The 15242-nt window shown below is 39.1% G+C and overlaps 2 protein-coding genes across 7 annotated transcripts in view; one reads left to right on the top strand and one right to left on the bottom strand.

The window, feature by feature from the left end:
- Window positions 1–15242, bottom strand: part of PIN4 (peptidylprolyl cis/trans isomerase, NIMA-interacting 4) — a 1195450-nt gene that overhangs the window by 609820 nt on the left and 570388 nt on the right. The window lies entirely within an intron of this gene.
- Window positions 13231–15242, top strand: part of PHKA1 (phosphorylase kinase regulatory subunit alpha 1) — a 171551-nt gene continuing 169539 nt past the window's right edge. For 3 of the 5 annotated variants that reach the window (XM_065915168.1, XM_065915167.1, XM_065915163.1), the window contains exons 1-2: window positions 13232–13636; window positions 14450–14608. In XM_065915168.1, the coding sequence (XP_065771240.1) occupies window positions 13559–13636; window positions 14450–14608 (237 nt within the window). In that variant the 5' untranslated portion in view covers window positions 13232–13558. Of the gene's footprint in view, window positions 13637–14449; window positions 14609–15242 lie in introns of all 5 variants that reach the window. The other 2 variants (XM_065915165.1, XM_065915164.1) reach the window with 1 other exon arrangement.

Here is a 15242-nt window from a genome sequence, read left to right as displayed (position 1 = left end):
CTCCTTTGCCTTTTGCTTCTCTTCCATTCTCAGCTATTTGTAAGGCCTCCTCAGACAACCATTTTACCTTTTTGCATTTCTTTTTCTTGGAAATGGTTTTGATCACCACCTCCTGTACAATGTTATGAACCTTTCTCCATAGTTCTTCAGTCACTCTGTCTATCAGATCTAATCCCTTGAGTCTATTTGTCACTTCCACTATATAATCATAAGGGATTTGATTTAGGTCATACCTGAATGGTCTAGTGGTTTTCTCTACTTTCTTCAATTTAAACCACTAGACCACTCAGGTATGACCCAAATCAAATCCCTTAGGATTATAAGTGACAAACAGACAGTTCATAAGTAGAAACAAGGAAATATTGAAATTTAGGATCTGCTAAAGATGATATGCTAAATTAGTATAGAAAAGATAGACTATATATTAATAATTAATGGTTGGTACCATCAGGTAGCCATCTGAAAAAGTAAAATAGTTTTATATTTAACACTGTACACCAGGGCAAAATGCAAATGAAAAAATGATTTGAACATAAAAAGTTAAATAATAAAAGAGCACTAGAAGAAAACTTGGGAGAATCTCTTTATAACTTTGGAGTTTCAGGGAAAGTCTTTCTGATTCAACATCTAAATGCCATAGAAGACACCCTTGCATCTGATAAAACACCAACAACCCAATAGAATGTGGGGGAAATTCACTAACAGACAAATAACAGGAAAGAAAATATAAATAGCCCTCAAAGATTCTTGTCCTATCTTATATAAGAAATGCAAAATACAATTACTGAGATTTGTAATCACCCCCACAATTGAGAACACACTTTATTAGCAATGTGTGGGAAATTATACACTCTCATACATTTCTTATGGGAATGCAAACTGATACTGCCCTGATAAAAGGCTATTTATCTACATCTATTGAAACAAAAAGTACATTTTTCATTGAATCAGCAATTCAACTTCTCAGTGTTTACCAATATACCTGAACATATATAAAATAAAATATGTACAGCATCATTAATTTCATTTTTTTTTTTGTAATAGCAAAAGATTGGAAAAATCCAAGTATCTATCAACAGGGTACTGATTAGATAAGTTAAGGATCAATCTCACAAGGGGATATTATGACATACAAAAGAATATGGAAAGATCTTCAAGATAAGTGAAGAAAAATAAAGGTGCCAAACAGAATGTGTAGTATGCTATACTATGTAAGAAGGAGATAAAATAAGAATATGTATCCATAGTTACATAGAGAAACTCTGGAAAATACATATTTATTGAGATTAACTGACTGGGGAAATAGGATGAATGGAGAAGATGGGAGAGAGGTAGGAGCAAGAATTTTCGCTTATTGTTGTATGGGTTTTGAATCACATGAGTGTATTACTTATTCAAGAAATAGCAAACTACAATTACAGATAAATATAAAATTCCAGATAATAATAACAAGATGAGAAAAAAAAAAGTTTCTTCACTGGGTCAGTAAAGCATGCTACAAACTTTGTCATGTTTCGAAGAACAGAAATATCAAATTATTTTGGATATGTTAAAACATTTTATAGCTAAATGTACACATGAAAAATTAAGAGCAGGGACTTTGCTCATGGTCCAGGGGTTAATAATGTGCCTGCTAATGCAGGGGACACTAGTTAGACCCCTGGTCTGGGAAGATACCACATGCCTCAAGGCAACTAAGCCCATGCACCACAACTACCGAAAGCTTGTATGCCCTAGGGCCCGTGCTCTGCAACAAGATAAGCCACCACAATGAGAAGCCCATGTACCACAGCAAAGAGTAGCTCCAACTTGCCACTACTAGATAAAGCCCATGCACAGCAACAAAGACCAAGCACAGCCAAAAATAAATAAAATTTTAAAAACTGAGGGCAGCCACTAAAAGAATATATATGCATACTATAGTTTCTAATCCATCACAGGAAACAAAAAGGAATACAGAAAGAGTTATCAATCCAATAGCAGGAAAACAGTAAAAAAAAAAAAAGTGGCAAAAAGAAAATACAAAACAAAACGGTGGAGATAACTCTGCACATATGACAATCATAATACATTTAAACAGGTAGAATTAACCAATTAAAAATCAGATTTTAAAATGAATGAGACACACACAAGGCTATTTCTTGCAGCATTATTTATAATATGAAAAGACTAGAAACAATCCAAATGGTCCATCAATAGAGGTCTGGTACACCTACAAAATGAAGTACTGTACTATAAAACTTGAAAAGGAACTAAGAATTTCTCTATATATTCTGATGGATCTACAAGACATAATGTTCATTTTTTTTAAAATAGCAAGATGGAAAAATGTGTGCATAGTATGATACCACCCACATAAGAAGAGAAGAGACAGAAATACCTATACACATACTTGTTCATATGAAAAGGAAAGATAAACCATAAAATAAAGAAATTGTTCACCCAAAAGGAATAGAAAGGGATAGCATAAAGACAAAGGGATTAAAACTAGACTTCTTTGAGTATACTACTTTGTTTCATGGATTTGACTTTGAAACCATGTAAATATGTTACAAAATTGTGAAACTATTTTTTCTTAGAAAAAAGCAGCCCCTAAAAATCAAAAGCAAAATGAAACAAATGAATCTGTGTGTCCAAATGGTGACATAATAGTAGAAAGGGACTTCAAAACACAGGAACATTAATGTATGTCCCTAACAAGACCCATCTTAAGGTAAGGACAAAAATATCCACAAAAGAGTCAAAAGCTCTTTGTAAGCAATTGCATTTTTGGTGGTATGGTACTGGTATTGTTATTCTGAAACTGTGGCCTGTATATTATAGAATAAGGCAAATAAATTTATATTATTGTTTTGAGAATGAAGATATTTATTGTGGGAGAAGGGAGATATAGATTGTTGAGGTGAAGTAAAAATCCTATAATTCTGAATTTAAATTTGAAAGATCATAATGCCCAGGGCCCATATTTTTATTTACAAATACTGTTTCACATCAAAAAGAACAGGACTTCTGAAAGGAATGGTTGATTTCTAGCCTGAGAAATAGGAAATATACAAGTAGAATCTCCAATACCTTGAATTCTCAGAAAGCAAGGAGGTTATCATAGACCACTAGGGTTGTGTCAAAAGGACACGGGAACTAAAGATGGGATGATCTAAGCATCAGTAAGGAGAATAACTGTAATAGATTAAAATATATCAAATATGTGACAACCTAAGTGGTGGTGTAGAGCAGGGGTTTGGGCAAGGGGAGCACTACTGACATCTAGTTAGTAGAGGCCAGGAATGCTGCAAAACATACAAAATGTAGAAGACAGCCCCCACAACCAAGAATCATCCAGCCCCAAATGTCAATAGTGCCAAGAGAAACCCTGACTTGGATTAAATTGGTAAGCTTCTAGGAAAGTATTAATTATCAACACTGACTGAAGAAGAAATTCAAATCTTTTCATAAATCTACCTGTTTCCAAAAGACACCAAGTCACCAAGTTCTGCCAGATGAGTTCTACCAAGACTTCAAGGAACACATGCTTTTCTTTCACATAAACAGTTTTAGAGATCAGAAAAAGTGGGAAACTACCAAATTCATTTCACAAGCAAGCAAAATCTGGTTGCTGAAACCAAACAAGAACACCATAAAAATAAAAGATTATAGGCTGATATAACTTAAAAACAAAAGTGCAGAAATCCTAGAAATACATTAGTAAATTGAATCTAGTGCATATTATAAGAATAGTTTGTCATGACAAACTGTGGTTTACCTTATGAATAAAAATATGGATCATCAAAAGGAGATATATTGATGTAATTCACACACCAACCAAGTAGAGGAATAAACTATTTAACTTTTTCAATACATGCAGGAAAAGCAACCAATGAAATTCAGCTTTCATTCATAATAACATTAATAATAAAATTCTAGGAAGCCAAGGAGAGAAAGAAATTATTTTAAAGTGATAAATGTATCTTCCAGAAACCTACTGCAGATATACCTAATAGTGAAATATTAGAATCAGTCCATTAAAGTCAGGAACAAGAAATGATAACCACCATCCCCACTACTAAGCCCTAATAAGGCCTCTTGAAGGAGGTCTCCATTAGCTCCACTACAGAGCCACTGGGTGGGCGATACACAAACTGGAGAACAATTACACAAAAGAAGTTCTCACACTTTTATTAAAGTTCTAGGCCCCACAACAGACTTCCCAACCTGGGGATCTGACAAAGGGACTGAGTATCCCCAGGGAATCTGACTTTGAAGATCAGCAGGATTTGATTACAGAACTTTCACAGGACTGAGGAAACAGAGACTCTTGAAGGGCACAAACAAAACCTTGGGTGCACCAGGACCCAGGAGAAAGGAGCAGTGACCCCACAAGAGACTGAGCCAGACTTGCCCGTGAGTGTCCAGGAGTCTCCATCAGAGGCCTGGGTCGACAGTGGCCTGTGTGGAGTCAGGGGCACTGACTACAACAGTCCTGGGAACTGCAGCATGCTGGAATAAGTCCTTTTGAAGGAGGTTGCCATTAGTGCCATTACCCCTACCCTAGTTTAGCTTCAGGCCATGCTACAGGGAGGGAACACAGCCCCACCCACCAGCAAAAAATTGGATTAAAGACTTACTGAGCATGGCCTTGTCAACCAGAACAAGACCCAGTTTTCTCAACAGCCAATCCCTCCCATCAGGAAGCTTCCACAAGCCTCTTAAGCTCATCTATCAGAGGGCAGACAGAATGAAAACCACAATCACAGAAAACTAAACAAATTGATCACATGAACCACAACTTTGTTCAATTCAATGAAACTATGAACCATGCCATGTAATGCCACCCAAGATGGACAGGTCATGGTGGAGAGTTCTAACAAAATGTGATCCACTAGAGAAGGGAATGGCAAACCACATCAGCATTCTTGCCTTGATAACTCCATGAACAGAATAAAAAGGCAAAGACAAAAAATTATGACACTGGAAAAAAAAATTGTGACACTGAAAGATGAAACCCCCCCCCCAACAGATCGGTAGGTGTCCAATATGCTACTGGAGAAGAGCAGAGAAATAGCTCCAGAAGGAATGAAGAATCTGAGCCAAAGCAGAGTCAAAGCCCAGTTGTGGATGTGTCTGGTGGTGAAAGTAAAGTCCAGCGCTGTAAAGAACAATATTGTATAGGAAGCTGGAATGTTAGGCCCATGAAAGTGGTCAAAACGGAGATGGCAAGAGTGAACACTGACATTTTAGGAATCAGTGAATTAAAATGGACAAGAATGAGCGAATTTACTTCAGATGACCATTATATCTACTACTTTTGGCAAGAATCCCTTAGAAGAAATGGAGTAACCCTCACAGTCAACAAAAGAGTCTGAAATGCAGTACTTGGGTGCAATCTCAAAAACGACAGAATGATCTCTGTTCATTTCCAAGGCAAACCATTCAACATCACAGAATTTCAAGTCTATGTCCCAACCGCTAATGCTGAAGAAGCAGAAGTTAAATGGTTCTATGAAGACCTACAAGACCTTCTAGAACTAACACCAAAAAATACGTCCTTTTCATCATAGGGGACGGGAATGCAGAAATAGGAAGTCAAGAGATACCTGGAATAATAGGCAAGTTTGGCCTTGGAGTACAAAATGAAGCATGACAAAGGCTAACAGAGTTTTGCCAGGAGAATGTGCTGGTCAAAGCAAACACCCTCTTCCAACAACACAAGAGATGACTCTACACACGGACATCACCAGATGGTCAATACAGAAATCATATTGATTATATTCTTTGCAGCCAAAGATGGAGAAACTCTATGCAGTCAGCAAAAACAAGGCCAGGAGGTGACTGTGGCTCAGATCATGAGCTCCTAATTGTAAAATTCAGACTTAAATTGAAGAAAGTAGGAAAACCACTAGGTTACTTGGGTATGACCTAAATCAAATCCCTTATGATTATACAATGGAAGTGACAAGTAGATTCAAGGGATTAGATCTGGTGGAGTACCTGAGAACTATGGACAGAGGTCTGTAACATTGTACAGGAGGCAGTGATCAAAACCATACCCAAGAAAAAGAAAGTCAAAATGGTTATCTGAGGTGGCCTTACAAATAGTTGAGAAAAGAATAGAAGCAAAAGGAAAGATACACCCATCTGAATGCAGCATTCCAGAGAAGAGCAAGGAGAGATAAGAAAGCCTTTTGGGGTGAAAAATGCAAAGAAATAGAGGAAAACAATAGAATGGGAAGGACTAAAGATCTCTTCAAGATAATTAGAGATATCAAGGGAACATTTCATGCAAAGATGGGCTCAATAAAGGACAGAAATGGTATGGACCTAACAGAAGCAGAGGAGATTAAAAGAGGTGGCAAGAATACAGAACTATACAAAAAATATCTTAATGACCTGGATAACCGCGTTGGTGTGATCACTCACCTACAGCCAGACATCCTGGAATGTGAAGTCAAGTGGGCCTTAGCAAGCATCACGATGAACAAAGCTAGTGGAGGTGATGGAATTTCAGCTGAGCTATTTCAAATCCTAAAAGATGATGTTGTGAAAGTGTTGCACTCAATACGCCAGCAAGTTTGGAAAACTCAGTGGTGGCCACAGAACTGGAAAAGGTCAGTTTTCATTCCAATCCCAAAGAAAGGCAATGCCAAAGAATGTTCAAACTACCACACAACTGCACTCATTTCACATGCTAGCAAATTAATGCTCAAAATCCTTCAAGCTAGGCTTCAACAGTATGTGAACTGAGAACTTCCAGATGTACAAACTGGATTTAGTAAAGACAGAGGAACCAGAGACCAAATTGCCAACATCCGTTGGATCATAGTAAAAGCTAGAGAATTAATCTGCTTCATAGACTATGCTAAAGCCTTTGACTGTGTGGATCACAACAAATTGTGGAAAATTCTTAAAGAGATGGGAATACCAGACCACCTTTCCTGCCTCCTGAAAAATCTGTATGCAGGTCAAGAAGCAACAGGTAGAACTGGACGTGGAAAAATGGACTGGTTTAAAATTGGGAAAGGAGTACATTAAGGTTGGATATTGTCACCCTGCTTATTTAACTTCTATGCAGAGTACATCATGCAAAATGTCGGACTGGATGAAGCACAAGCTGGAATCAAGATTGCCGGGAAAAATATGAACAACCTCATATATGCAGATGACACCACCCTTATGGCAGAAAGTGAAGAGAAATTAAAGAGCTTCTTGATGAAGGTGAAAGAGGAGAGTGAAATAGCTGGCTTAAAACTCAATATTCAATAAACTAACATCATGGCATCCAGTCCCATCACTTTATGGTAAATAGATGGGGAAACAATGGAAACAGTGACAGACTTAATTTTCTTGGGCTCTAAAGTCACTGCAGATGGTGACTGTAGCCATGAAATTAAAAGATGCTTGCTTCTTGGAAGAAAAGAAATGACAAACCTAGACAGCACATTGAAAACAGAGACATTACTTTGCCTACAAAGGTCCATATAGTCAAAGCTCTGGTTTTTCCAGTAGTCATGTACCAATGTGAGAACTGGAGAATAAAAAAGGCTGAGTGCTGAAGAACTAATGCCTTTGAACTGTGGTGCTGGAGAAGACTCTTGAGAGTCCCTTGGACTGCAAGGAGATCAAATCAGTCAATCCTCAAGGAAATCAACCCTGAATATTCACTGGAAGGACTGACACTGAAGCTTCAATACTTAGGCCACCTGATGGGAAGAATGGACTCATTGGAAAAGACCCTGATGCTGGGGAAGATTGAAGGCAGGAGGAGAAGGGAATGACAGAGGATGAGATGGTTGGATGGCATCACTGACTCAATGGACATGAATTTGAGCAAACTCTGGGAGTTGATGAAGGACAGGGAAGCCTGACATGCTGCAGTCCATGGGGTTGCAAAGAGTAAGACATGACTGAGTGACTTAACAACAACAACAATCTCCACCATAAGAGTTATAAAGATTTGAAAGATAAACTCACAACTGTTACTATTTGCAAAATATATGACTGTATATTTAGAAAATCCATAAACATCACCTTTAAACCAGTACACAGAGTAAGCTAAGATAGAAAGTAGATTTAAGGTAAGCATACAAAATCATTTTCCTATATATGATAATAACTTTTAAAATATAATAGGCAAAAATCTTAATAGCAACAAAAACTATAAACTACCCAAAAAACAAGGTTACAAAAAAGTACAAGTCTTTCATGGAGAAAACTATAAAGTTTACTGAAAGAAAGAAAAGGTTTGAATAAATATACATTGTTTGTAGACATGAAAGCTAAATATTCTCAATATATTCATTTTCCCCAAATGAATCATAAATTCAGTGCAATCTCAATAAGTCAGGATTTTCCTTAGAACCTGACCAGATTAATCTAAAGTTCTTATGTAATACTAAAGCTCAGGGATAGCCAGGGCAGTTCAACACTGGTGAAGGAATAGAGAAATAGATTAATGAAACAGACTAGTGATCCAGAAACAGACTCATGGGTACTTGACATAGCCTTTCAACTCAATGAGAAAGGAATACTCATTAAGTAGTATTAGTGCACTTGGCACTAACATTTAGGAAAACATAAAATTTCAATCTGAAACCATTTGTAAAAATAAATTATAGAGGAATTAAGAGAGCTATGGATCAAAAGCAAAATAATTACAAAAATTACAATACAATTAGGTATTACAAAAAACAATAATGTGTTGATGATCTCGAGAGCAAGAAAGTTTTATCAGTTTTTTAGTTCTGTCATAACAAATTACCACAAATGGGTGGTTTAAAACAACAGCAATTTATTCTCCTTGTTTGGAAGTCAGAAGTCTAATATCAAGATCTCAACAGGGTTGGTTTATTCTGGAAGCTCTGAAAGAGGAACTGGTCCATACTTCCCTCCTGGCTTCTTGTGGTCACTAGAAATCCTTGGTAATCCTTGGTTTGTAAATGCATCACTTCCATCTCTGCCTCTGTCTTCACAAGGCCTTCTCCTCCCTATATGTCTTCTTTTCTTAGAAGGTCACTGGATTTAATGCTCAGTAGGAAAATTGAGCATGACCTCATCTCCAGATCCTTAAATACATCTGCAAAGGCCCTTTATCCAAATAAAGTCTCATTCACAAGTTCTGGGTAAACATATCTTTTGTTGGGTCAACATTCAACCTTTTATATAGGCTTTCTAAAATAAGACAAAAATGAAGACTCATAAATTTGACTTCATTAAAACTAAAAGCTATATGAATAAAAGATACCATAAATAATGTTAACAGAATACCACTTATGGGAATACATGTGCCTTATCTCTTTTGGACTTCTTTTTTTAAGTTAAAATACAGAATATGCAATTTTTTACAAAACAGCACAAATAGAGAAATGACCAAGTATATGAATAGTTATTATCCAGATGAAATAAAATAAATAAACATAATATCACACAAATTAAGTAAGCATAAAAAGATGTTCAGTGACATTGCTATTCAGATAAATTGGACCTAAGGTAAGATACCATTTTACATCTATTTGATTGCCCAAAATTAAAGTTTAATACTATCATATATTGGTAAGGATGGGGGAAATGGAGGCTTTCATATACTACTGGTAGATGCAGATCATTTAAATGGCTTTTTGGTTATACCCAATGTTCATCGCAGCACTGTTTATAATAGCCAGGACATGGAAGCAACCTAGATGCCCATCAGCAGATGAATGGATAAGGAAGCTGTGGTACATATACACCATGGAATATTACTCAGCCGTTAAAAAGAATTCATTTGAATCAGTTCTAATGAGATGGATGAAACTGGAGCCCATTATACAGAGTGAAGTAAGCCAGAAAGATAAAGAACATTACAGTATACTAACACATATATACGGAATTTAGAAAGATGGTTATATCAAAATTTTAAATGCCTATTTCCAAAACACCTGCATGCATTCACAAGAAGACATATATGTATGTTCACTGAAGTATTGTTTTCAAGAACTCTAACCTGTTAGCAAACTGAATGTTCATCAACAGAGGAAGGCCTACATAACCTGCGGTATATGAAGTAGAGCTCTATGTAATAACATGACTAGATCTTCATGACATAACTTTGGATGAGTAAGGTATTCTGCACAACAGTATGTACAATACTATACTATATTAAAATAATACACAGAAAACAATATTTTATATGCATTGCTCTTTGTGTGTGTGTGTAAATCCATAGGGAAAAGTCAGAAATGATAAAAACCAAACTTACAAAAATGGTTACCTTCGAGAAGGGAGATAAAGAGGACTGTGATTATGGGTGATAGACATGGGGAACCTTATCTGTAATATTTAAATTTTTTTCATGAAGAGTGTGTTTATATATTTTTTTAATTTAAAGAGAGTGAATGGGAAACAATAGAAAGAAGGCAGTGTGTGAACTAATTTTTTCAAGAAATTTCATAACAAAAGGTTTATTATTAATAATAAGAGAATAACTAAGCAAACTGAAACATCTACCAGAGGGAAAATTAATGTAGAAAATTAACATAAAATGGAAAACATTTATAAAATGTGAAGTTGAAAAAATTTTGGATTTTTGAGAATTAGTATGATTGAAACTTTCAGGTAATATAAGGGAGCAACAATAAAATATTCCCAGGAACTTGAAAATAAATGTTTTGCAAGAGTTAAACTATAGGGATTTCCCTGATGGTCCAGTGACTAAGACTCTGCACTCTCAGTACAGAGGGACTGGGTTTGATCCCTGGTCAGGGAGCTAGATCCCACATGGTACCACTAAAAGCTAATGAAATTAAGTATATAAATAAATATTTTTAATGTACAGTGAATCAAATGGAAAAAAGTCACCTTCAAGAAACATGGCTTCCAGATAAGCAAGACGACTATAAATTGATTGGAAGAATATGTCAGTGAACCATGGAAGCACAAAAAAGGGAGAGTCAGTGAAGCCAACATAGACCAGACTTGTTAATTATTAATCTTCATGTGCCTTAGCTTCTCCATCTCAAAAACCAGGTTAATCATAACATTCTCTTCATAGCGTTATTGTATAACACAAAATAGCACTTGTAAGGAGTGAGGCTTATACATTATGAAAGGGAAGGAATGTGGTGGTATGAACTGTCACTGTTCTATTTACAATTAGGATCCCGATTTTAGCACGTCAGTCTCTCATAAGGTAATCGGCATGATCAGCCTCCTGAGTCTGACCTGTTCAGGGACACTGAGGAGATCAAGTTTCCCAGACAGAAAGGCCCATCCTGGAAAGCACCAAGGTAATGGTTGAAAGCACCAAGGTAAATGCCATTCAACAAGGCATCTTGGTAACCAGACAGTTTCCTTTCTTGGTTACACACTACCTTTGGCTTTTCTAATTTATTCATACTTCTGTAAAACTTGGTGGGGAGGGTAGTCTATGCAGAAAGAATAAAAAGCTAGAAAAAAATAAGCTAAATATTAACAGGTGGTTGTGTGAAGGAATTATGAGTGATTTGCTTTACTTTTCTATACTTTCCAAATTTTCTTTAGTGAACATATATTACTTTAATATTTTTAAAGTATTTTTAAAGGATGATGAGGTGAAGAAAAACAGAGGGCAGTAGTTTCAAGGAGACAAGGGTAGAGAAAGGGCTTTTGAAGCGACACACCAAGAGTAAGATGTCAGGGAGTTAGGACCAGAGCAGGTCAGTAGGATCTACCTATTCTTTCTTCCAAAATAAAGTAGCTTTCTCTGGAAAGACTTTTTCTTCCCATGTGTACCTGGGCCATGAAGTAACTGTTATTTTCCAGTCACGGAGGGTTTGATTAGACTGTGAATGCAATGGAAACTATTCGCTTGAGAATTCTATCACTGCGACTAACTATATCACTGACTGGCGTTGAACCTGAAAGTTCCAGACCTGAGTTCCTGAGCATTTACTCCCTCCTTCTTCATCATCATTACCAAATATTTGCTAGTGACATCCTAGGTGCCTGATTTTACGCTAATTTGGGCGTGGGTGAAGGTCGGAGGGAGCTTACTAGGAAAGACTATGTTCCAATATAACATAAAAATTAAATTAAATAAAGATAAACGAAAATGCAAAATCACTGTGGCCTAGGTGAGATGGCTAGGGAAGGTTAGAATCACAGATTTTCAGAGTTGGACCTGAAAGGTCAATCGGTCTAATTCTCTTATCCCGCGATTCAAAGAGCAGGTGGTACTTAAGCCTTAACTTTATTTTTTCCATTTATTTTTATTAGTTGGAGGCTAATTACTTTTCAATATTGTAGTGGCTTTTGCCATACATTGACACGAATCAGCCATGGATTCACATGTGTTCCTCATCCCGATCCCCGCTCCCCACCTCCCTCTCCATCCCATCCCTCTGGGTCTTCCCAGTGCACCAGCCCTGAGCACTTGTCTCATGCATCCAACCTGGGCTGCTGACGAGAACAGCATTGAAACAAGTATACTATCAAGGGTGAAAAAGCCTTAACTTTAAAGACTTACAGGGTCTGGGTCAGATATCAAGATGTGAAGGTTGGTCAGTAAACAAAGGGAGCAAAAGTCCTGGGGCCGGGACCCCGAGCGGTGTGCGGACCGATTACCCTGCGGCCAGTGATCTGCATTACCTACAGGTCCCTTTTCTAGCTTCTTTTTCTGACTTTATTTTCAGCTGAGTCTTTGTCGCCTCAACCTTGTGACCTACGTTCGCACGAGGGAGCCTTCCAAAGCCGTTATACAATCTCCTCCAGCTGCTCTCAGGCCAATTCCCGCCTGGGCCACTCGCTTCCTCAAAGCACACTGCTGCCCTCTCCTTCCCCAGCGCGCCGATTCGCCGCTTTCTGAGGAATAAACCTTAGAGAGTTGTTTCTTTTTTGGTTTGGATCGGAGTAAGGAGTTTAATCTGAGCTTTGAGTCAAAAGGATAAAATATAATAAAGACCCGGAAATTCCAATTCTTTAGACCTTGAACGCAAACGATCGTTCTTTCCTTTCAGGTTTGAAGTTACCGTCGGTTTCGAAAGCTAGGCGGGCAGAAAAACAGCTTCCCTGACATCCTGTATGCGCAGCAAGTGTGGACAACTGAAATAGTCATCTGAGGTGTTTCGAAAATAAACTCCTGATAGCACATTGCCTACGGTGACACATTCTCCGCTGCGGGGCGGACAGGGTCGCCGAGGGGCGGGGCGAGTCCGGCTGCCGCGCGCAGCTGCTGGGACCCTGCGGCGCCAGCCCCGCCTCCCGCTTGCGTCTCGCGAAAGGTGGAGGCGGAGCCGCGGCCGGTGACCTGCAGCTCTGGGCCGCTGCGGTCTTCAGTCTCGCTGAGTGGAGCGGAGGATGCAAGAGCTACCCGCGGAGGCCAGACCCGCTTAAGGGAGGCGGCGAGCGGCGCCAGAGGCACTTTGGCTGGGTGCTACAGTGCGGGAGGCACGCGCGGGCACGGAGGAGTGGTGGCCCCCGGGAGGCCGCAGTGGCCTGGCACTCGGGCTTCCCACATTGAGGGCGGAGCTGCGTTGACACCTCCTTTCTTGGAAGATCGTGGGCCCCTGTGGCACTCTGGCCAGTCGTCTGAGGGGATTGGAAACCCAGCGCGATGAGGAGTCGGAGTAACTCCGGGGTCCGGCTAGACGGCTATGCTAGGCTGGTGCACCAGACCATCCTGTGCCATCAGGTAAGTGAATGGGTGTCGCCTGTGATCACCGAGGATGTGCAGTGTGATAACCTGAATGGAGACCCTGGGTGAACCCGTGTGCGTGCGTGTGTGTGTGTGTGTGTGTGTGTGTGTGTGTGTGTGTGTTTTGCAGGTTCTCCTGCCCTCTAGCTGGGGAGGCCGTAAAGGACCCTGAAGCAAAGAGGTATTGGGACCAGAACAGAACCCGAATCAGGCACCATTAGCCAGGAGTCCTGAGTTAGAGCTTCTAAGCTCCCCCCCCCCCCCCCCCCATATCACAGCTAGGTTCCAGGGGTCAGAGTTGTATGATGCTTTGAAGCTTTTTTATGGACACCGACCCCGACCGGGCCCCAGGCCTGGGAACCCTCTCCTTCCCCTCCGCCAAAGAAAAAAAGAGGTAGAGGAACTTTTAGCCTTCTTTAGACTGTTGTGAAGATCTGAAGTACCGTATGTACTTCATTATAGTTTTTCTACTCTTTTACAGTCCTCTGCTCTACCAGCTGAGCTATCCAAGGGAGTAGTTTTTCTACTCTTTTAATGCTTCATTTTCATTGATAGTTCATTCTTTCTAACTGGAAAGTTAAAACATCTCCTTACTTTAAAGAATTCCCACATTTCAGACTGGTAAAGCTCCAGCCAGCTCTTTCGCCTTATTCAAGATAGCATTTGCTTGCACTTGGTCAGAAGAGATTATAAACTCAGGAGTGGGGACATAAAAGAAAAACCAAAGTCCCTCAGTACCCATTTGATACACTCTGTTTCCTATTAACACCTTATGGTTACCTGCCTTTCCCCTTTTTCTTGCCCTTACAGAACCCAGTGACTGGCTTACTTCCAGCCAGTTATGACCAGAAGGATGCCTGGGTCCGGGATAATGTGTACAGCATCTTGGCTGTGTGGGGTTTGGGCCTGGCCTACCGGAAGAATGCAGACCGAGATGAGGATAAGGCAAAAGCCTATGAACTGGAACAGGTACTCAATAAAAATACAAAACTCTGGAACTGGGGGGCAGGAGTGGCAGAGACAGAAGTAATTGTAGTCCACAGAAACTTAGAGAGTGTTTTGCTTTGCTCCATCCTTCACCTTGCTGAAATTGCACTCCATAAAGCTTTCCTGTATTGTATTGAATTTTTTTTTTTTTTTTTTTTTTTTTTGCAGTGGAAACTTGAAACTTGCTGATTCAGGGAGAGAGGGCAGTCTGTTCTGTTACAGTGGCAAATCCTATCCTCAGATCTTTGCTAAAATTTGTAATCCTCTTTACAAGTAAATGTATTTTGTAGTCTCTAGCATATTTATTCTCATTGAGAGGAATGTTTGGAGGCAGGTATCTACTATTTTACTTCCTTTCTGAAAAAGGTAGGTGGTATTTATATGAGGGTATGGAGAAGGAAATGGCAACCCGCTCCAGTATTCTTGCTTAGAGAATCCCATGGGCAGAGGAGCCTGGCAGGCTACAGTTCATGGGGTCGCAAGAGTTGGACACAACTTAGCCACCACCACCACCACCATATGAGGGTAACTGATATAAATTAGCAGACTTTCCCAACTAGACACAAGTAAAGACTTTGTTGATTTTTATACCTTAAGCTACTGTTTCAGAGTCTGT

The sequence above is a fragment of the Muntiacus reevesi genome, chromosome X (assembly GCF_963930625.1).
Source record: "Muntiacus reevesi chromosome X, mMunRee1.1, whole genome shotgun sequence".
Lineage (NCBI taxonomy): Eukaryota > Metazoa > Chordata > Mammalia > Artiodactyla > Cervidae > Muntiacus > Muntiacus reevesi.
Note: the sequence above shows the minus strand (reverse complement) of the source record. Positions and strands in the feature narration are given on the sequence as shown.